Source organism: Castor canadensis, chromosome 3 (assembly GCF_047511655.1).
Source record: "Castor canadensis chromosome 3, mCasCan1.hap1v2, whole genome shotgun sequence".
In the NCBI taxonomy this organism is placed as follows: Eukaryota; Metazoa; Chordata; class Mammalia; order Rodentia; family Castoridae; genus Castor; species Castor canadensis.
Genome location: NC_133388.1, coordinates 58,070,036 through 58,091,033, shown reverse-complemented (window position 1 = coordinate 58,091,033; position 20,998 = coordinate 58,070,036). Strand labels below are relative to the sequence as shown.

Here is a 20,998-nt window from a genome sequence, read left to right as displayed (position 1 = left end):
GTTACAAAAGAAGAATCATAGAAAATTATGGTTGCAGGAACACCTTTCATACATTATTGTTCTTTTGCATTTATTGTGATAGACAAAAGATATTTTTAATAATATATTTAAAACTCAGTCACTCACAAGACATTTATTGACTTCCTTTGAGTTCTTTACAGATATTTCCATCATTTTAAATAAATGGGATAACTTCATAATCAAATTTTGGCTTTAGTATTTAGTATTCTAGAAGTAACTTAAGAAGTTGATCTTATTGATGTTATGTTTTCAGCAGAAAGGCAAATGGTATGAGTATATTTAATCAAATATTGCTGATCAGAGAGGCAGATATTGGAATTGCAGTTGTTCAGTGTTAGGTTCTGTCATGCCTCACACAAACATGGATAGTACTTTGTCCTGTTGAACTCAAATCAAGAAATGGGGCTTGTTTTGGTCAAGGAACTATGAGTAGAAGTGTTATGTGTCCCTTCCAAAAGAAGGGTTTAAGAGCCGGTGCCTGTTTCAACAGCTACCTTCCATCTACAATTGATATTGTAAAGATAACTCCTAACATGAGGAAAGGGTAATGTAAAAATTATAGAGGAAGCAATGCAAAAATTTTAAAAATACATTTAAAATGAACATATTATTTTTAAAAATTCTTCTAGGGTGTTTTTAAATCTAGGAGCTGTCATTGCTCTATAAACACAGTATATTCAAAATTAATTTCTCTTTGTACAAAAGATGCCTTTTAAATATAATAAAACTACTTATGAGTTTTTCTTGTGTTATTTTCCTAATTCATGGATTTCTGAAGAAGTTTCTATGATCTTTAGAATGCAAAAGAATTGCCTAAGTACATTTATATATTTATTGTATATTGTAACTTAAAACTTCCCGCAGATTTTTATTTTAAATTTTATCACTCCTTTTTCTTTGAAAATATTTGCCTATCACCCAAATAACATTTCATTTCCTCTTTAATATAAATAATAATATTAAAGGATCTATTCTTTACATATAACACAACAAATATTGGAATGTTTTGACATAAGATTTTGTTAAGACAATGAGCACGTAAGTAATGAACATTATCTCCATCCCTGCTGTCTTGCTCCCTCCCTTACCCTATTCTCCATTCAATCATCAAATCCTACAGATTTTGCCATATTTATTTCTTTCCAATACCCAATGCAGCATCATTGACTCAGGTCTTTAATTTGAAGCACGACAGCTTTATCTCAAAACTTCTCTCCTACTAATTTTACGTCACCGTAGTGATTGTTTGACTCCCCTGTTTTGACCCCTTCAGTGTCTCTCACTTCTCAAAGCAAAGATGAATTCCTACGTGACAGCTCATGCAGCCTTTCATGTTCTTTGTCCTTCATCTCTCTAACTTGATTTCTTCCCTTCTCTCCTGCATGATGATCCTTATATATTGCACTATTTTCAGTTCTTCAAAATTACCATGATGTCTTTGGTCCAGCACAGGTTTATTGCCTGTGTGCCTCTCAATCTGGGTGACTTCTACCCATCCCTTAAGTGGCAGCTTGCTAGCATTTCTTGTCAGCATTCCTGACTTCCCAAAGTTACCTTTGGTTCCCCTTCAATGTTCTTCCATGATATCTTATCTTCCACTTATTATGGCACCTATCATACTAGATAGTAATGACCTCTTGGTAATTTTTCTCCTCATATGTTTTATATTTTTTCAGAATAAGCACTATTCTCTCTTATCCATCCACTTCCATCATTAGAAAAAACAAATTCTGAGATGTAATATTGTACCATAATTTAATGACTTGTATAATAACAAGTTAAAGAAAATGTATCCTTATATGCAAAAATTTTATACAAAATATATACATGGTAAATTGTAAAGCAGCTATATCCCCATGTGCAGCAGATATTAAAGGAATAAAAATATAATACTTCATTATGTAATTATGTATTTATGAATATAGAAATATGTAATTTAAATTGAACTATGAAAAGCAACTAAAATAGGAATAGCAACATTTTTCTGCCAAAAAAGGTAGAAAATCTCAATAAGCAATAATTACATGATAAATTGAAAAAAAAGGTAAAGTCAACCCATAGAAATGAAGTAAAAGATAATGAAGAGGGACCAGGCTATTAGATGGTACTCAGCTGAATTACATTTGTCAGACTCTAAGCCAGATGGCTTGGGATTAAATCTGTGCTTCATCTTGTACTTAACTATCTGATCTTGGGTGAGCTTCTTAACCCAAACGTAAGGTGAAAATAATTGCATGTGTCTCATTGCATTAAGAAAGTTAGCACATGCAAATCACCTGGACTAATGTCAGACTACATAATATATATGCTTCAAGCACAGCTATTAAAAGAGGTGATGTCTATGATAGTCAAACTTTCACCTTCAAATTTATATCTGACTTATTGTTTCTTTTCTTTCAAAAATGGTTTTCAATACTCCAAGTACTGTAAAGTGACTTAAACATTCTCTAGCCTTTTTTTTTTTGCATTTCTTATTTGATCTTCAGAGAACAGAAGCTTGGAAAACAGCAATCCATTATCGAGCAATTGTACACAGCAGGTATTTTGCAATTTTATTAGAATCTTATTCAAAAGCAAACATTATTCTGGCCCTTTAGGTATTTTAACTCAGAGTATGGTCATGTTTTTGGTATAAAAATATTGTAAAAAATTAATGGTTTCATTGTTTAGCATAATTTAAGAAACTTAAAGAAATACAAATGAATATGATAGCGCTAAACTAACTGTAATTTATAACTTAAAAAATTTAAAGCAGTTGAAAGTGATAATCAATTCAAACTTACTGACAACAATTACTTATTCTTCTTGAAATATAAGAACTTAAAGATTTTAGAGTTTTGATACCTCACACTCAGGTCTCCACAGTATAAGTTGCTTATTTGAATATAGGCTTATTATAAATTTGTAGTCTAAGCATTTATTTTATTTATTATATCTTTTTATAAAATGAACATACTACTTTGTTTATAGCAGTGCTTTTCAAACTTGAGGGTTCATCCAAATTGTCTATAGGCCTTCTAAACCAGCTGTTAATAGATCTGGGTAGTGCGGAAAATTTGTATTTATGAGCTATGCTACTTATCAAAGCACAAATTAATCATGAGGAAATTTCTCAATGCAAATTTTAGTTTACACATATTACAGCTTTTAATAATTTAATAACAGATTACTCAAAAATAATCCTTACAAATATGTACAAATATAACCCCAAAGAACCATGCATACCTTGCCCATAAGAAAAGAAAATACTTGCATCCAGAATAGTTCTCACTCTATTATGTTAATTCTGAACTTTGATATTTTAGTAATCAGTGATCTTGGAAGTGCATCAATGCAATTATAACAGGGAGATGCAAAACTCTGGTAAGAAAAGAATAACCAGAGACGGTTGTAGATCAGGGGTAGAGCATGTGCCTAGCATCCATGAGGCCTTGAATTTCATCTCCAACTCCATAAAAAGAAAATAAAAAGAGAAAGAAAATCAATAGTCACCAACTTAACATAAACATTTTAAATTTATTTTTTTCAGAAATGTTTTTTGACCATGGTGCTTAAAGTGTATTTTATAGTAATGTTTGTATATCAAGATCATTGAAAAATGTTAATGGATGAATAAAGGAAAAGATGAAGATAGAGTCTGATCTCAGTCTATTCATAGTAGCATAACAAAATAAAATAGTGAATTTCAAAATGAAGTGCCAGCCAGATATCTCCATATCATGTAGGAAGTTGTTAGAAATATAACTTTTTGTCCCTCCCCCAGGTCTATTGAATCAACAACTAGTTAAGAAGCCTTGGAGAGTTGAACACTCAAGTTTCAGAATCACTGCTGTAAGACAAAATAATGTATTCAGTTTATAAATAAAATAAATTCATATGTAAACCTGTATTCAAACAAGTAACTTGCAGAATGTGGAAACTGATAAAAATAATGATGGTTAATACAAACTCCATGCTTTATTTCAAGCTTTGATCTTTTTAGTTTTTCTTAAATGTAGTTGAATGAATGACTTTTGCATTGAGCTCTGCAGATCAAGTCATATAAGATTGAATATATATTGGCCAATTTTATAGTTTCCTCGACATGGATCAAAGTAGTATAATTCATAATAACCATATATTTACAGACTTAAGAAAATAGATTAGACATTTAAGAAGTGTTCTTTCTTCCAAGAAAATATGTACATCAGTCAGTCTTCAGTTTTTCAGTAAAGTATTGATTCAAGTGGATAGCTAGGATAACTCAGGTCAATTTAATAAATTTTGTAATCTGTTGACATTGGAATAATATTAGAACCTGTGGCATTTTTCCTTCCTATCCCCTTCTTAACCACTAATTTTTTTTTTACTTTAAGTAAAATAAACCATGATTTGATAGTATTTGGTATTTTCAATATTCAGGACTTCCAAATCTTTTAAATACTTGTTTAAAAGTACAAATACTACCCTTCCACACATAGAGACACTGGCAAACTCTCCTTAGTTAGCTTTAAAATGTCAGATTTTCCTATTTCTCAACTCCTCCTTGCTTTGTGTAACTATCACACCACTATGTTCATCCAGTAACTTTATCCTTCCATATTTTTTGTCAACTTTGGTTCTCAACTTTAGTCCTATTAACCTGAAACTTACACATCCAAGAGGTATGTCCACTCAAGTTCAACCAGCACATTCCTAGATAAAATACCTATGTTTTGTGTGCAAGTTTGGAAATACAGTCATACTTGAAAACTTTGATTCAGTATCTTATTTTTGTCAATAATTTAACACTCTTTCTCTCCAAAATTCCCTTTAAGATCATTCATTTTCAATCACATTCAGGGTGAAGAAAAGGAAAATTTTAATTTATGTTCCCAGGTGGCATCACTGAAAAGAATAAAATCTGTACAAAAGGGCACAGATTAAGAAAAACTCCTCAGAAACTTTTTAGAGCTTTCCAAGACAAGCAGTCCTTATTTTAAAGAACAATCTGCATCAGAGGGCCATACCTTACACAATTCTTTACAATTTGCCATATACACATTTCTTTCCTAACACATACATTGTGTAGTTAGTATTTACAGGAATAAAGCATACAGGAACAGCCTCCTTTATTTGGAAGATGATGTTAACTTCACTTTTTGCCCATTGCCTTATGCTTTCTTTCTTTCCAGAGCCAAAGAGACCATTTACATAATGTTTTCTTTACATTTCTCTGTGTTCTTGGTGCTCGCTCTTATTTTTCTAGGTGCTTTCCAGAACATTCACTAGATAGTTTGAAATGAAGGGCAGAGAAAATAAGATCACTTTACTTTTCAAAATGTTTCCTTGGAATTAAATGAATATTCAAGTTCTGCCAAATTCAATATTTGCTGAATTCAATTTTCTTCCTCCCCGCCTTTCACTAATCCAACCTAAAACATTGGTACTTATATCAACTATCTGGCCAAATGTGGTCTCTATCTACTGTAATACAGACAACAAAATCTGTTTAATATTATCAGATTAATCTATAGGAGATGCCATTTTATTCATGATTTAAAACTTTACCAAAAAAGTCTGTATTAGTCACCAAACATCCACAGATTTCCCTGGACTTACATTAAATACCACATGCCAAATGGTTCCAAAAGTCTCTCAACAAAAATCTTTCAAATTCACTTAAGTCATGTGCATGCATTACTTTCATGTCATTCTGTCTTAGTCTATCATTTTCTTTTATATGTGTACACTGTATCATTCATACTAGTACTTCTTCGTTCTTGTAAAAGTATAAAGAAGTCCTTCACACTATTCAAATTCTTCTGACTTTTCAGTAAACATATCATACTAGGTACTTAGTAATTTACAACTACAATTATCAATCATATTATTATTTATGTATATAATAAACTCATAAATTTTTATTAAATATGATCTATTAAATAATAAGTCTTTAATAGCCAATAAAAAACAATGGATTTTTTTATAAATGAACCTTTATATGCTCTAACTGGTGGGAAAAATTAACAGTAGCTCAATCATTACTGTCATATCTTTGAAGAACAGTACAAAATTAATAATGATTTCATCTAATAATCACCTACACCAAACTGAATTTTTCATTAATAATTGTTTAATTAGTGATTGTTGTCTAAGAAGCAAACCTGGGAATACACCTGTAAAACTAACAGTTTCCATTTTGGTGATCTTATCTCTTAGCCCATTACTGAGGTATACTATCACTCCCAAACCTGTTTTTATATCATTTTGTATACCATTACAGTACTTTTAAAATATGACATTGAGAATTATACTTCTGTTTTTAAAATCCTACTGTTATAGGATTGATTTTCTTAATGTTTTATTGACTGAATGGCTAAGCAATGAACAGGATAAGCATTTTAATGTCTTGTGAGTTCAGCATACAAGAAGAGGGGCAATTTGGTACTATATTTAATAAAATAGCCTACTTGCTACAGATGACAGTTAAATAGTCATACTCACTCGGCATCTTTTATGGCAGATTTGAAAAGAAAATGGTTTAAAACTCTAAAATCCTTTATTAGAAACAAATTACATAAGTTTCAAATGGATTCAAATGATGCTTATATTGTTTGGTATATTCAGATAAATAAGAAATGGCTTTACTTGGTTCAGAATTCCTTAGATACTAAAGAAAACAGACATGCAAATAACCTTTTTCTCTTTCCTCTTAAGCAACAGACGAAGCAAATAATTGGGAGCTAGTAGCTGTCTAAGAAGATTAAACAATTGCTTAGTTGAGCCTAAAAAGCATAACTTTTGAGAAACTTTTTCCACAAATTAATTTTGGAGTTTTTATTATATACATACACACACACACACACACACACACACACACATATATTTAAGTTTCTTAAAGTAGTGATTTTGAGAATGTCAGTCTTTTTTCAAACACACCAAAAAAATTTGTAAGAAAATTGAATAATAAGCCAATACCAAAATTCTGAGACAACGTTCCTCATCATATTTAATTATATAGCTTATAATTTAACCAAAAGAATCAGCTAGTATTTTAATTGAAAGAAGAAAAGAATGTTTGATTCAGTTTAGTGACCTCATCCAGCTATGGGTTTAGTAACAGAACAACAATTTTATAATTACATTTAACTTAAGACTAACAAAGTTTCTAAACTTTAATGAAACTTTAAAGTTTAATGAAACTTTAAAAACACAACAGGGTATTTATAACTGTATTTGACATTCATCTTAAAGAATCAGATTTGGGTTTTTTTTCAGATTTCAACTAATATACAAATAATTGTGTAATTAAACTTATGTTTGCTATTAAGTGAGGAAGTATTTTATACAAGATAGGCTAGGTAGTTCATGGATAGAAGAAATCATATAGATCTACAGGCTTAAATAAACCTTTGGCCTAAAATAGTATGAGTTTAATATCATAAAATAGTTATAGAGCTAAGAGTGTAGCTCAGTGGTAAAACACATGCCTAGAATAGATGAGGCCCTGAGTTCAATCCACAGTAGTACAAAAAAATTAATAATAAATAAAAATTGATAAATATTTGACACTAATAATTTATTTAAGGAAACTTGATCTCACCATCAAATACCTGAACAATAATTATTAAGGAAAGGTATATATTTTTGTTGTTGTTGCTTTGGCTACATTCTTAACATGTTTATTTAAACAGTATCCAAGTTATGGTGATTGAATTAATAAATTCATCAACTCAAGATTCTGAGAAAACTTGAGAAATTAATAAGGTCAGATTTATATAGTATAAAAATCATTATCAAAATAATAATAAGATCAGCTCTCCAGTTTAATTTTTTTAAATGCTGAAATTGTGTCTGAAAACAAGGTTAATATCTAATAGCACATAAAATGGAAAAAAGTAAACAAAATTTACTAGGAGAAAGAAAAGTAAGCTTATTTACTATAATACATCTGTTACCTATTATTAAGAGGGAATTTTTTTTAAAGCAGTGCATCTATTTCATTGTGTATAAAATGCTTTTTCTCTATCATCCTAAAATTCTGTGTATTTGTGAATCTTCCAGAGAACTGCTGCTTCTTGAGGCATTTTGCATGTGAAGATTTTTCATGCAAGGGTTGAATGTAGTAAAATGGCAGTAGAGAAAGACAAGTAGACACCCATCCTCTTTCTTCTTACATTGCATCTGTAAATATCACCTTCCTGTTCGCATTGGCAGAACAGCACAAGAATATTATTCTTCATTGAGGCAACCCCAAAGATACATCACAGCTTTTATCCCATGATAAGATATAATATCTGAATAAAGTTATTCAGTAGAACACAGCACTGTAAGAAAGCACCCTAGAAAAATAATATTTATTTCTAAATATAAAAGAAAATCCTAAGAACACAGAAACCCCAAAAATAATACTATGACAAGGAAGAAGTTAGATTTAATAACTGAGTGAGGGAAAGTACTTTTTGTTTGGATCCTAGTTTATAACGCCAGAAATATCTTTTCTTTTTTATGGATAACATGCATTTCAATTAGCAGCACACTTACAAAGTTAATCAAGAAGGCTTTAAACTAAGGATAAAAGTGGAAGAGAAAAATGTGAATCAGCAAAATGGATCTTATGGAGGATAATAGGTTTGAAATAAAAACAAGAAAGGCATAGTGAAAAAATGTCTAGAATTTTTTTGTGAAAATCATAGCCTAGGGTATATGGTAAACTGAACAAAATTTAATAATAAAAATAAGAGACATATTAAGTTCTTAAAATATACTGCTTAAAAATTTCCACTAATTTAAAAAATTAGTGTAAGGATTGTTGGAAATGTTTGTGCCAAGATTGCCCTGCACAAGAGCACACTTGGACTGCAGGAGAAATGGGGACCCCGTCCACTGCACACTCCAACTGCCTCATCAGTATCATCATTTTCACTCATCCAACAGAAACTCGGGCTTAGACATGATCAGAAACATGCTTGAGGTTATGAAGTTAAACAATGATGAGGCTAGTTATCTACACTTGGAAGCCATAGGTGTGTCTGGAATTCATTATTTTAACAAAATGTAGTAAAGGGAAATTATATACACATATCTCATATACATAATATATTCTACAGAAGCAGGACAACAGGTCTATTTAAATTGCTGAAAAGGATCAGCACAGTGACTGGGGTATGTCATTGCACATCAAAGAGTCATATCACCATTTCTATGCTCAGGAAAAGTAAAGATGGGAATTCTGAGAAGATGTTCATGTCTGAAATGCAAAATTTAAAGAGAGGAGTTGTTATTGGAAAGTAGCAAAGCAATCCTGGCCAAAAAAAAAAAAAACAACTAAAATAAAAGTACAGAAAAGTTTGCTAATAATGGATAAAAAAATGAATAAGAATTAGTTCCCTCTTGAGAGGAATTCTAACTCTGTCAACAATCTACCCTGAGGGTGGAGAGACTTCACTGGTGACTATTTTTCTATTAAATTTCACTTACTCAAAAAGATTTTGACTTGCATATGCAACAGAGACACTATGAGAATAAAGATTTTGAGACATATAAGTAAAGAGAACAGATTTGGATAAATTCCACAGGCCTAAAACACGGAGCCCTTCAGATTATAATGGGAAGTTACCTAAAGACTTAAAGACAAAAATAGCTGAGGAAGAAATTTAGAGACTAAAGATAAATTTCTGACTCCTATCATTGAAAATAGACCTATGACAGAAGAAAAACAATTTGTTTTTTGCAAATAGCAACTTGGTCTTAAATTCTTGGATTTGAATATTTATATATATAAATATATATTCAAATACATATATATGTATATAATAATAAAAGATGAATGCAAATGATAAAGCATTTTAACAAGGATTTGATAGAGAGTGTAAGTTATGAAAAGTCAAGAATGCTCTAAGATGCTCCAAATATAAAAGATTTTTAAAAAATATGAGCTATGTTAAGAGAAGAAAAAGAAATATGCCTATCAGTGAGTTTTATTGTTATTTTTATCTTCCATATCATGAAAAATAATCAAATTAGAACAAGCAGAACAAATAATTTTCATATGAATTTGGACTGACCCAGGGAACAGAATAAATAAGGTGACAATTAGAGAGAAGCTTTCTCAATGGTCCAGGAGGTCTGCTGGATCAGTGACCTATGAGCACTCCAACAATAAAGCAGTGATTATCAAATGCCAGATGTTTTCACTTGCAAAGGCTCTTTTACTTTTCTGAGATTATTAAAAACAAGGAGGGTAAGAATATTAATTTACAATGTATCTTAATTTGAATGATGTATTACAAAGTCTTTTCCTATAACTTTGGAAGATAGAAGAATATAATAGAACAGTTGAATTGATTGATGAAGGTTGGTCAATCTTTCTCCAAGCAAAGTGTGTCCATTCTACTGTACCAACTCAAAATGGTGTTCTATGATTTAGCTAAAGAAGTGGAACACACACTTTGAAAACCTATACATAATACAGAGTTGTCTTCAAAAACATTTTATTTTGCTGAAACATTCACCCAGACAGTATACTCTCTAGCAAAGAACAATGTAAAGATCTACTTTAACTTCAAGACATCATTTATGGTAATAAATGATAAGTGAGTTTGATAGTGAATCATTTGAAAAAGAAGATCTTTTTTTTCTGCATTATCTAGAATCTTTAGCTACTTAGGAAAATATGTTTCAGCATTTCTCTCAAATGACTAAAGTATTTACATTCTTCAAACATACTGAATTAATTTTGAAACAGTCTGTATATACTTTGAACCATTCAAGTAAAAATAGGTGAGTCTTCCAGCCTCTTAGGAAACAAGACAAGTAATTATACAGTACAGGTAAAATGTGAGAACATCATAATTAAGTAAGTTCCTTTTGTGGCCACTATACTACATAATTTCTAAAGCATATCTAGTGATGAAGGATATCAGAAAGCTAAGGGAATGTCACTTTAGTATGTTTGATGTCATAATAGAAGATACTTAAAATTAATTCTAAAGATTTATAAGGAATTCAGAGTAATCTATATAAAGTAATATTATCTTTGGTACAAGACAGTATATTATGTAGTCCATTCAAAATGGTAAGAAAAAATATAGCAAAAAAATCTTCACAAAGGATAATAAAATACATGGATAGAGTTTCTCACCTGTCGAATACCCAACCTGTATGCAACAATCCGATCTACTGCATCAGGATTCATTTGTGTCCACTGTAGACTATAGGAATATACACGATGTCTGTTCTGCCACACAGGATTGTAGGTATCATAATAAAATTCCGGAGCATAGGCCTTCCCTGAAAACAGAAAGTGTGCTTAAATGTGAATGATGACACATTAGACTTTAAGTGTACTTATTATTATTACCTCTGTCCATGTTCTCACTTTCTATTCTGCATTCCATAAGTAATTCTTCTATTTGAAAACTGATTAAAATCTAATCAAATTAAACATTTAAAATTAAAATCTAATCAATCTCTCCGTTTTGAGAACAGATAGAAGAAAACTGATTGGATGAGCAGTATAAGAAATATGAACTATGAAGGATGACTTAGCTGTAACCAAGATCTTTAATCCTTCCATCAACTGAAATGAAAGGCTATGGAAAAATTAAATTTGGTGGGAGAAGTTTAGGTAATAAATTTTGAACAATTTGACATAAATGGAGACACCAAGCATATAACAGAACACAGCTAGTATGTGATACAGAAGTATGTAGGATTGGAGTTAGCACCTTGCTAACCATAGGCACACAGAGAGTTTAATTTAAAATCATGAGAGTGATGAGATCACCAAGGCAGTGTGAACAGAGAGAAGAATAAGGTCTGAGGACTGGAGCAAGCCAGCGTTAAGAGTTCTGAGAAGAGATAAGAGCCACACAAAAACCTGAGACGAACAACAACTGAACAGGAAGAAAACAAAAAATATAGTATTTTAGAGGTCCAAATAAGTATAATTTTTGACAAAAAAATAGCAAAAATAAAAATTTGTTTATATTACTTCTGGCTTTGTTCAATAAGTTTGAACTTAAAACTGTGAAAGAATATATGTATTGGCTCATGTGTGTAATTTCACCTACTCAGGAGGCAGAAATCCAGAAGATAGTGGTTCAAGGCCAGCTCTGGCCAAACATTAAACATGATCCCATCTCCACAGCAACAACAAAAATGCTGGCCAAGGCAGCACACACCTGTCATTCTAGTTGTGTGGGAAATGTGAAAAGGACAACCACAGTCCAGGCCAGTCCTGACAAAAATGTGAGACCCTATTTCAAAAATAACCAAAGTAAAAAGGACCGGGGCATTACTGAAGGAGTAGAGCACTCGCTTAGTGAGCACAAGGACATGAGTTCAAACTACAGTAACGCTGAAAAACAAAACTGTGAAAGTTGTCAGAATCAAAATGGAGACACTTTTGTCAAGCCATAAATCCTAAAAATGAATAAATATCACTAACAACTTATGAAGGAGGAGAGCTCATATATACATTTCTGATAAGAAGATTCATAAATGATTCTGCCAGAACAGCGGTGTATCACGAAGGTCACTGCAACTTCATTCAGAAATTCCTTCTATAAGGCCATCTTTCTCCACAACTGTCTGTTTAACCTTGGACTGACACCACCCTTGTTTTTGATTCTTAGCCAAGTATTACTGATTCCAAATACCTTGTGTGATACTCCTCATCTTGCCTTTAAAAGCTTATTCTTGTCAACCTCTTTGCACACACTTAGTTTATTATGGCATAAGTACTCCAATTGCAGTGCTCTGCTATTTCCCAATAAATATCATTGCTCTTTGTAAATTATTTCTCTGATTGCTATTCAGAGTTACAGAACAATAACAACAATAATGAAAGAACATTGATCAATATTAAGGAGCTATTATTCAGATATTAAGGAAAAGTGTGCAGACCCTTTGAAATTGCAGATTCAATGTCTTGATATTCTGAAGTATCAGTTTTTATTACCAATAAGAAGTTTGTTTAGTAATTTAGCAATATTTACGGAGAGACTGGCAAATACCTAATTCTTGTGCTAAGTATTGGGATATAATGAATGAAGAGGTACAGCCTAATTCTTCATGGAAATTTTTTACATTTCCTCAAACCTGAAATAGCTTTACAAATCTTTGAAATTGTCTGTATAAGTTAAAAAGTTGTATATTTATCGCCACTCATTCAACATGTCTTCTATTTATTATTATTTTTTAGAAATTAACATTACTTGTCTTTCTGCATTTCCCAATGTGTATAGAATCTTCTCTTACCTGTGTTGCAGGTTCATTGTCAGTTATTATCTTTGGAAGGTTTTGAAAGAGTTGATAAAAACAAATTACAACAGATGACTAAGGTTGGATTTTTGAACACCAAGAATGGAAATACTGGTCTCTATTACATTGAAGAGCTTCACCAGAGAGTTAGATGAATTGAATTCAATGGGTGACAGGTTTAATTATATACACTGAATTAAATATCTGAATTTTGGTAATACTTGGCCAAGTCCTCTAACCAATATTTTATGCATTTAAAAAATGTCCTTTGAATAAATTAAAATGAAATGGATTACCAATCATAAACAAAGCTCTCCACAGAAGGAGAAGAGCCTTCTTTTTGGAAAAGAGCCATCATACACATTTGTTCTTTAATTTTGCATAGTATTTTCACTTATTCCTAAATTATAGCACAAATTCATCTTCATAACACTTAACAGCAAAACTCGATAGGAAAAAGATACACTGAATGTAGCAGTCGGTACTTCAAATTATTTTGACAACTTACTCTTGGAACAAAATTTCTCAAAATGGAATTGGGAAAGTAAATTTAACAGTAGCTGAAAAGAAAGAAACAGATTTTAATTAAAATATTCACACAGGCCTGGGAATGTAGCTCATAGCAGTATACTTGCCCAGCATAAGGGAAACTCTAAACTTTAATGCCAGGACCAAAAAAGCACACACACACACACACACACACACACACACACACACACACGCACACACACATGCACATGCACACACATACACAAAAACATCCAATATGTACAAATGAATTAATGAGCTGGTTCAGTGAGAAATGTAAAACCACATCACTTTCATTAGAGAGTAGTACCTAAGTACTTCTTTACAGGGTGTGGGAGTTGATTTTGGTATTTAACCAAGGAGGAAACAATGGATTTTTAGATTCAGTTCTAAGTAGCACCCTCTTAATAAAATGAATGTCATATTCAAAGAAAAACAAGGGAAAAATAAAGTTCCTTCCAGGGCCTACATATCATGACAAAGAAAACAAATCTCTCAAAAGTGAACAAAAAGAGCTTTCTATGAGTTGAAACTATATCACAGAGGAACAAATCCATATTAAATATTATTAGAACTATGAAATAAGATGAATAATAGGGACTGCTTACTAGAAGGATACATATCTTGACCTAGAAATATTCTAGCAATGACAGTACAGTATGAATTTCTTTTCAGTAGAGATATCCAGTGAATGCTTAAATAGACATTTGGTGGGCTGAGTTGGGTAGTTTCTAAGAGGTGGGCATTAAGGTATCTTTCATTCTTGATCTACATTGTATGAAGTATTTGCCTACTGTCAAATTGGATGTGATTCCTTAGTTGATTTTAGATTAAATATGACAAGTATAGGGAAACAATCACTTATAAATTATCTCACAGCCTTGTGAAAGTATTTCTTTTTAAAATCAATTAAAATTTATTTCATGAAGCATAAAGTTGCTTTCACATTTAACTACAAGTATAGTAAATGCATTTCTTGGCATAAAGTCATGAAATTATTTCTTTTGCAAGTCTATATATTCATTATAAAGAATGATGGTTCAGCAAATTTAGTAAGCATAAGTTTGAATCCATCTCTAAGTTAAGGCCTGGAAATCAAGATATACTATAAATGCCACAGGTCATTCAGATGCAAGGGAATTCAGAACACACATTTAAAAATGTTTTAAAAGGCTGAAGTTTCTCTCATGAAATTATCTCAAAGTCAGTACAACAAAAGACATCAAAGCCAATTCTAGAATCACAGAAATACCTCTTTGGTTTTTCCCTCCCCTGAGGCTGGCAGCAGCTTCTTTGATCCAACAGCCTGGATCTCTGGGGCAAGAGTGAGAGGATTTGGGCAGAGAGGTATAGAATACTGATAGGAAATCATATTCTAAGCATTTCAGCAGATAGATATGCTAGTATAGTCAACTTTTACCTGACTGCCAGGGGGGATTGGCTGCATGTCATAAATGAAAATTACCACCAGTCTAGGAAGTTTCTTTACCTAAATAAGGACTTTTAAGTATCTCAAAATAGTTTGACTCTGAAGTTAAAAAAAAGATCATCATGATCTTGTGAATAATCTGAATTTGTTCATCAAGGTAATGAAAAAGTAAGCTCCAGTTTAATTGTCATTCAAATATTCTAAATTGATCAAATTTTCTATTTAAATTCCACAATCCTTTTTTACATTTAATTTCTGACATTTACAAAAGCTTTCAAACATGTTTTTAAAAATACTTTATTTTGTTTGCATTGGGTGAATCATATGTAATAACTTTATGAAACATGAGTTCAGAAATTTTTAAGAGATAAATTGAATAAATTACAGATAAAGAACTCTAGAGACAGAAAAGAGATGGCAATGACACATGAAAGATGATACAAATAAATAATCAAACACAGTAAGATTCATTACAATTTTTGACTTTGATCCATAAAATTAAAGAAGTTAAAGTTTCATTTCAGTTGAATAATTCCACTACCTTAGGTAAAGGAGGTGAAATAAAGATTGTTATGATACTCCACTAGTATTGATTAGTAGCTAATTCCAATCAGAAATGATTTTGAGTAATGTTTGTAGGTATGTATGCTTATTTCTATCTCAGAGTATACATTTAATGAATTTTCTTTGGAAAATTATTAAAAAGGAAAAATATGTTCTGATTTCACTAAAGAAATATGTCTCATAATTCTTAAAAGCCCACATTTAATTTTCTACTGTGATATCAGAGCCAATAATACTTAATAACACTCACCTTTCCCTTGTAAGAAGCATTGTAACACCAAGAAAATATCTTCAAATAGTACTAGGCTCTGACAACCAAACATGACATCTACTGGTTGAATGGAGAAAGAATTGGTAGCATTTTTTTTGTCTTTTTCACACTTCAGGCATTTTTCATCTAGCAAAATGATGAAAATGCATTCTAATTTTATTTTTATACAACATTGCTTCGGTTCAAATCTCTTCAACCAACCTAGAACTACATTCCTTATCTAAATGAATAGGTGATTTCTGAAACATTATGCATGATTGTATCCAGATCTTGGATTTTTAAAATAGTCTTAAAATATATGCATAGAAACAACTGCGTTGCAGAAAATGTAGCTTAGAATGTATATAATGGTAGAGGTATTGTATTTTGCAGAAAGATTTTCAAAATGGTTACATTGAGTTGGAAAATATAATTCTATCCAGAAAGCTAAACACATGCTAAAATAATTACTCATATTAATTACATAAATTGTGTTTAGTTATATAAACTGATCTTAGTAAAGTCGATAACAGTATTTGTAATAGAAGGGAAAGAGAAAGGGGGTAATAGTAACCACTGCCACATCTGCTGCTTTTGGAAAGCAGGTAACATTTTGGGAAATAGACTGTAAGATAAGCAATGTAGCTAAATTTGCTTTAGAAAAACATTTTTAGGATGTGTTTGCATATGTGAAGGATATCTGTTCATTTTTTTTTTCCTTTGTGGAGGTGATATATTAAGAGCTAATGCATGTCACTTTCCTAGGAAGTACTGACAAAATCCAGAAAAAATAAAATCAAATCTGTCTTATCTCAGAATGCATAATATATAGAGAGAAACCCACAAAAACAACTAACTGTAATATCCTTGCTGGTATAATAGAGTAACTAAAACAAAAACTCTAAAGTTTGGCTTAAGAATACTAGATTAAATTATAAGAAATACCTTTTCAAAAGTATGTTTAAGCTTGCAAACAAGAGAAGTAACTCCCCACAGGTCAAAAATACTTAAACCAGAAACTTAAACCAGATAGTGAACAAGAGTTTGTGGAGAAAAAAATGTTACTTTTCTTTTTACCCTTGTGTGCCTGATTTGAGGCCCAGGGAGATGAGGTTAATATGTCAGAGCAGTATGAGAAACTAGAAATGAGGTCACCTCATATGGAAAAAATGAACTGGTAGACAAGAAAGAGATTGCTTCTCACCAGAATACAAAAATGTTTATATTAATATAAAAAAATCCTTATCTAGCAGTACTGAGGGAGTACATGGGGAGAGCCAATGAATTCCACATTGATTTTGAAAGACGTGTACTAGAGTAAAGAATTCCTCCAAATCTAATTCCTGACAATTTCCCATGAATATGATTTTAAAATCCAAAATAAAAAACACACAAGAAAATATCCCACTGTGTATGACCAAGAAAGCCAATAAACCAGTATTGGACCTCAGATAACAGAAATGTGAAATAAAATTTGTAAATAAGTATGCATGAAAACAGCTGAAGTTCTACAGTAGAAAATTATAAACAAACACCATGGGACTTTGGATCTTATACCATATTCTTTATTGACACCAAGGATAGGGTTCATGTTGCGTATAGAAGAAGGAATACCTGATATTTTTATTGATTCTTTTTGGCTGTGTTGACAATAAAATAGAGGATCTTGCACATCCTAGGCAAGTGACTCTACTATTGAGCTATATCCCCTACCCCTTTATTGATCTTAAAAGATGAAAATTCCTCAAACAAGAGGAACTCATGGAGAGCTGCAGAAGAGAATAAAAAAAGGGTGAGCATAGGTGGAACAGAATGAGCGTAAACTAGATGACTTACTGAAAACTACCACTGAATTTGGTATGGTTATAACATGCAATGTCCTTTTTCTCTACAGAAATGCACTTCTAAAGCCCAGAGGCGATGTCGTCAGCTCTTACTACAATGGCTGACACAATACATGTGCTTGAATAATACAGAAAGAATGGAGCAGTGCTGATTTATAGCAACCTTATTAAATATGCTAACATATTGAGTATTAACCCTAATGTTCAGTAATTCTGAAATTATTTAATCAGTTCCCACTTAAGTGTGAGGAAATATTTTTCTAGTACACTCCTTGATTTTCATTTCCCTAACTGATAAGAGTTCCATGATAGCAATAATTGAATGGAAACTAATATAAAAATGTTAGCAATAAAACAATTTCAAAAAGCCAACTTAAAAACTGCAAAAACCAAAAAAGTAGGACCTAATTTAAAATTTATGGTATTTATATACAATGGAATTTTATTCAGCTATAAAGTTTGTCATTGCAGGTAAATGGGTGGGACTGAAGAACATCATCTTAAGTAAAGTTAGTCAAGTTTGGAAAACCAAAAGCTACATGTTTTCTTTCATATGTGGAATATAGACCTAACACAATACAGTGATATTATGAAAAACAGGTTACACTAAAGGGAAGTCACGTACAGAGGGTGGGTAAAAGAAGGAAATTAAGAAGGTGAATATAGTTGATGTACTTCCTATAGAAGAATGAATATAGAATTTTTAAACCTGTTGAAATCACCCTAAGAAAGGGGACTCAGGTAGACAGGAGAAAAATAGAGGGAATGAACCAATTTGGATTATAATACATATACACATGGAAATGTCACAATGTAACTCTCTGTATAGCTATCTTATACAAACAAAAATGTCTTTAATTCAGAAACAGTGAACAGGAAGGTAAAACAGGTCCTGTTTGGGAGTTGGCACCAGTGGGAGAGGGAAGGAGGTAAGGTGTAGAAGGGGGAATATAGTGAAAATATTATGCACTCATGTATGAAAATGGAAAAATGAATGAATCCAGAAATGAGGGGAGAGGAGATAAAGGAAAATGACGGAAGGGGTGAATTCAATTATGATATATTCTAAGAACTTTGGTAAAGGTTTCAACGTAACCCCAGTAGAACAGTAATAAAAAACAAAACTTCTCAAGTATGTATCAGTATGAGAAGAGTAGCTATTGAAATCCACAGAAAAACATGAAATGATACATTGATTAAAAAAAAAAAACTTCTAGGGTTGGGGATTTAGCTCAGTGGAAGAGCGCTTGCCTGGCAAGTACAAGGCCCTGAGTTCAGTCCCCAGCACCAAAAAAAAAAAAAAAAAAACTTCTAAAAGCCAGTGCAATTGCAGGCCTCTGCCTGTGCACAGTTTTAGTAGAAGCTTATCATTAATTAAGTGACTCAGGAGTCAGAGTATAAAGCATTTATATATAGAGACTGACTAAGGTACAATATACACAATAAAATATATGTAACCCTCAATTTTCCTCCATAAAGCAGATGAGCATTGCACTTGTTGGAGTCTGAATTACTTTCTTTTCAAATGACTGAATCTTGAGTTATATTAAAAATAATAGTTAGGAACTATGTGAGGTAATCCATATGTTATTAGCCAGATTAAGTCAGTTCACAATGCATACTTCAAAATATTATGTTGTACACAGTCACCATTTTAGATGTCAGTATAAAAACAATATCCAAAAAAGTATTTTTAAAAAGAACAAGAAAAGGGATACTTGTACAAAAAAGGAGATTTATGCATTTTATTAACTCAGGGAAGTGATAAAAATTCATTTTCATATTTCACATTGATAACTGGTGTTAAAGAGAATAATAGATTGAAAGAGTGAGAAGCCTAGTCAGGAAATCACTAAGATGATACTGTCCACAAAAATGATGTGATTTAGGGAATGAAGAGCAGAAAAAGTGAACAGTGACTGCACAGAAGAAAACACTTGGCATTTGGTGTAGGGGGTTCCAGGGATGCAATTCAGTGGTAGAGCACTTGCCTTGCATAGATTTGAGCCCCAGCACAATACAGAAAAAATAAACAAAAACCATCCCCTCCCCCATAAAACACTATCTGAGAATTTAGGTGCATATAACAATAGTAATAAAACTGCATGTCATCAACAGTATGTTCTATAGTCATAACCTTTCAATATGTGAAAAAATATGTGAGAACATAAAAACATAATAACTAAATCTGTGAAGTCATCAAGGATTTTTAGGGTACATTAAAAAAAAACTGAGATGTGTAACAATGTACCACTTAACTAAACCTTTTAGGTGAAGTGCCTTTGGGCCTGAGGCAGAAAAGCTTTAACCATGCAGTATCTTCCCAAGAAGGGACAGTCAATATATTTGTAAACAACCAGTCATCACCACCACATTATTTTAAAATAACAACATAACTGGTCTTATTTACCCCTTGCATAAATCCATTTTCTTTTGCTAGGGTCAGAGATGTGCATGCCACACTGATATACTCTGCCTGGTGACCACATCTTACAATTTTGAGAATTTCCTGAGGAATGTAGGCCTGGATCATGGGTCTTGATTGGTTAAATAGTAAAACTATTGATAATACGTCAATCTTTACAAGTAACAGAAATCAGTACAGAAAGCCTTTTATTCTGCCCAAAGGTGCTTTGGGTAGGTTATTATTTCTCTTGTAAGTTATGTATTTTTGGTATACAATAGCACATAGTATATATAATTGGAAATGTATTTATAGACTTAGAAAGAGTCTTCACAAATATTCATATTTTGAAATTGGTCTCACAAAGATAGCTTATATAGTAATAGTTTTGTTAGTGTGTGTTTGTGTGTGATGTGTGTGTGTGTGTGTGTATGTTTAAGTGTAAGGGCAATGTTTTAAAGTTTGGTTAAGCATCATGAAAATATATATATAAATCTAAATAAAAATAAAAAAACTGCTAAAGAAACAGGTTTCTCCCTCTCTACAAATGGTTATATTGAAAACATTCTGAAGCAAGTTAATGCTCCTGTTTTCTAGCTTGAAAACAAAGTAAAATAATAAATATTAACTTCATTTATAAAACATTTCATCACTAAAATAATTTTATGAAGGAACCAAGTTGAAGGACAGACTGCAGGAGGTCCTAAAAGGTGATAATTGGCCAAGGAGAC

At 31.7% G+C, this 20,998-nt stretch overlaps 1 protein-coding gene across 2 annotated transcripts in view; it reads right to left on the bottom strand.

Annotated features, from left to right (window-relative positions):
* The window catches only part of Mdga2 (MAM domain containing glycosylphosphatidylinositol anchor 2), an 815,899-nt gene that overhangs the window by 83,384 nt on the left and 711,517 nt on the right, over nucleotides 1-20,998 (bottom strand). For both annotated transcript variants that reach the window (XR_012446173.1, XM_074068038.1), the window contains exon 10: nucleotides 11,126-11,274. Coding sequence is in view for 1 of the 2 variants with exons in the window: in XM_074068038.1 (XP_073924139.1) it covers nucleotides 11,126-11,274 (149 nt within the window). In the remaining variant the exon portion in view is untranslated. The remainder of the gene's footprint in view (nucleotides 1-11,125; nucleotides 11,275-20,998) is intronic.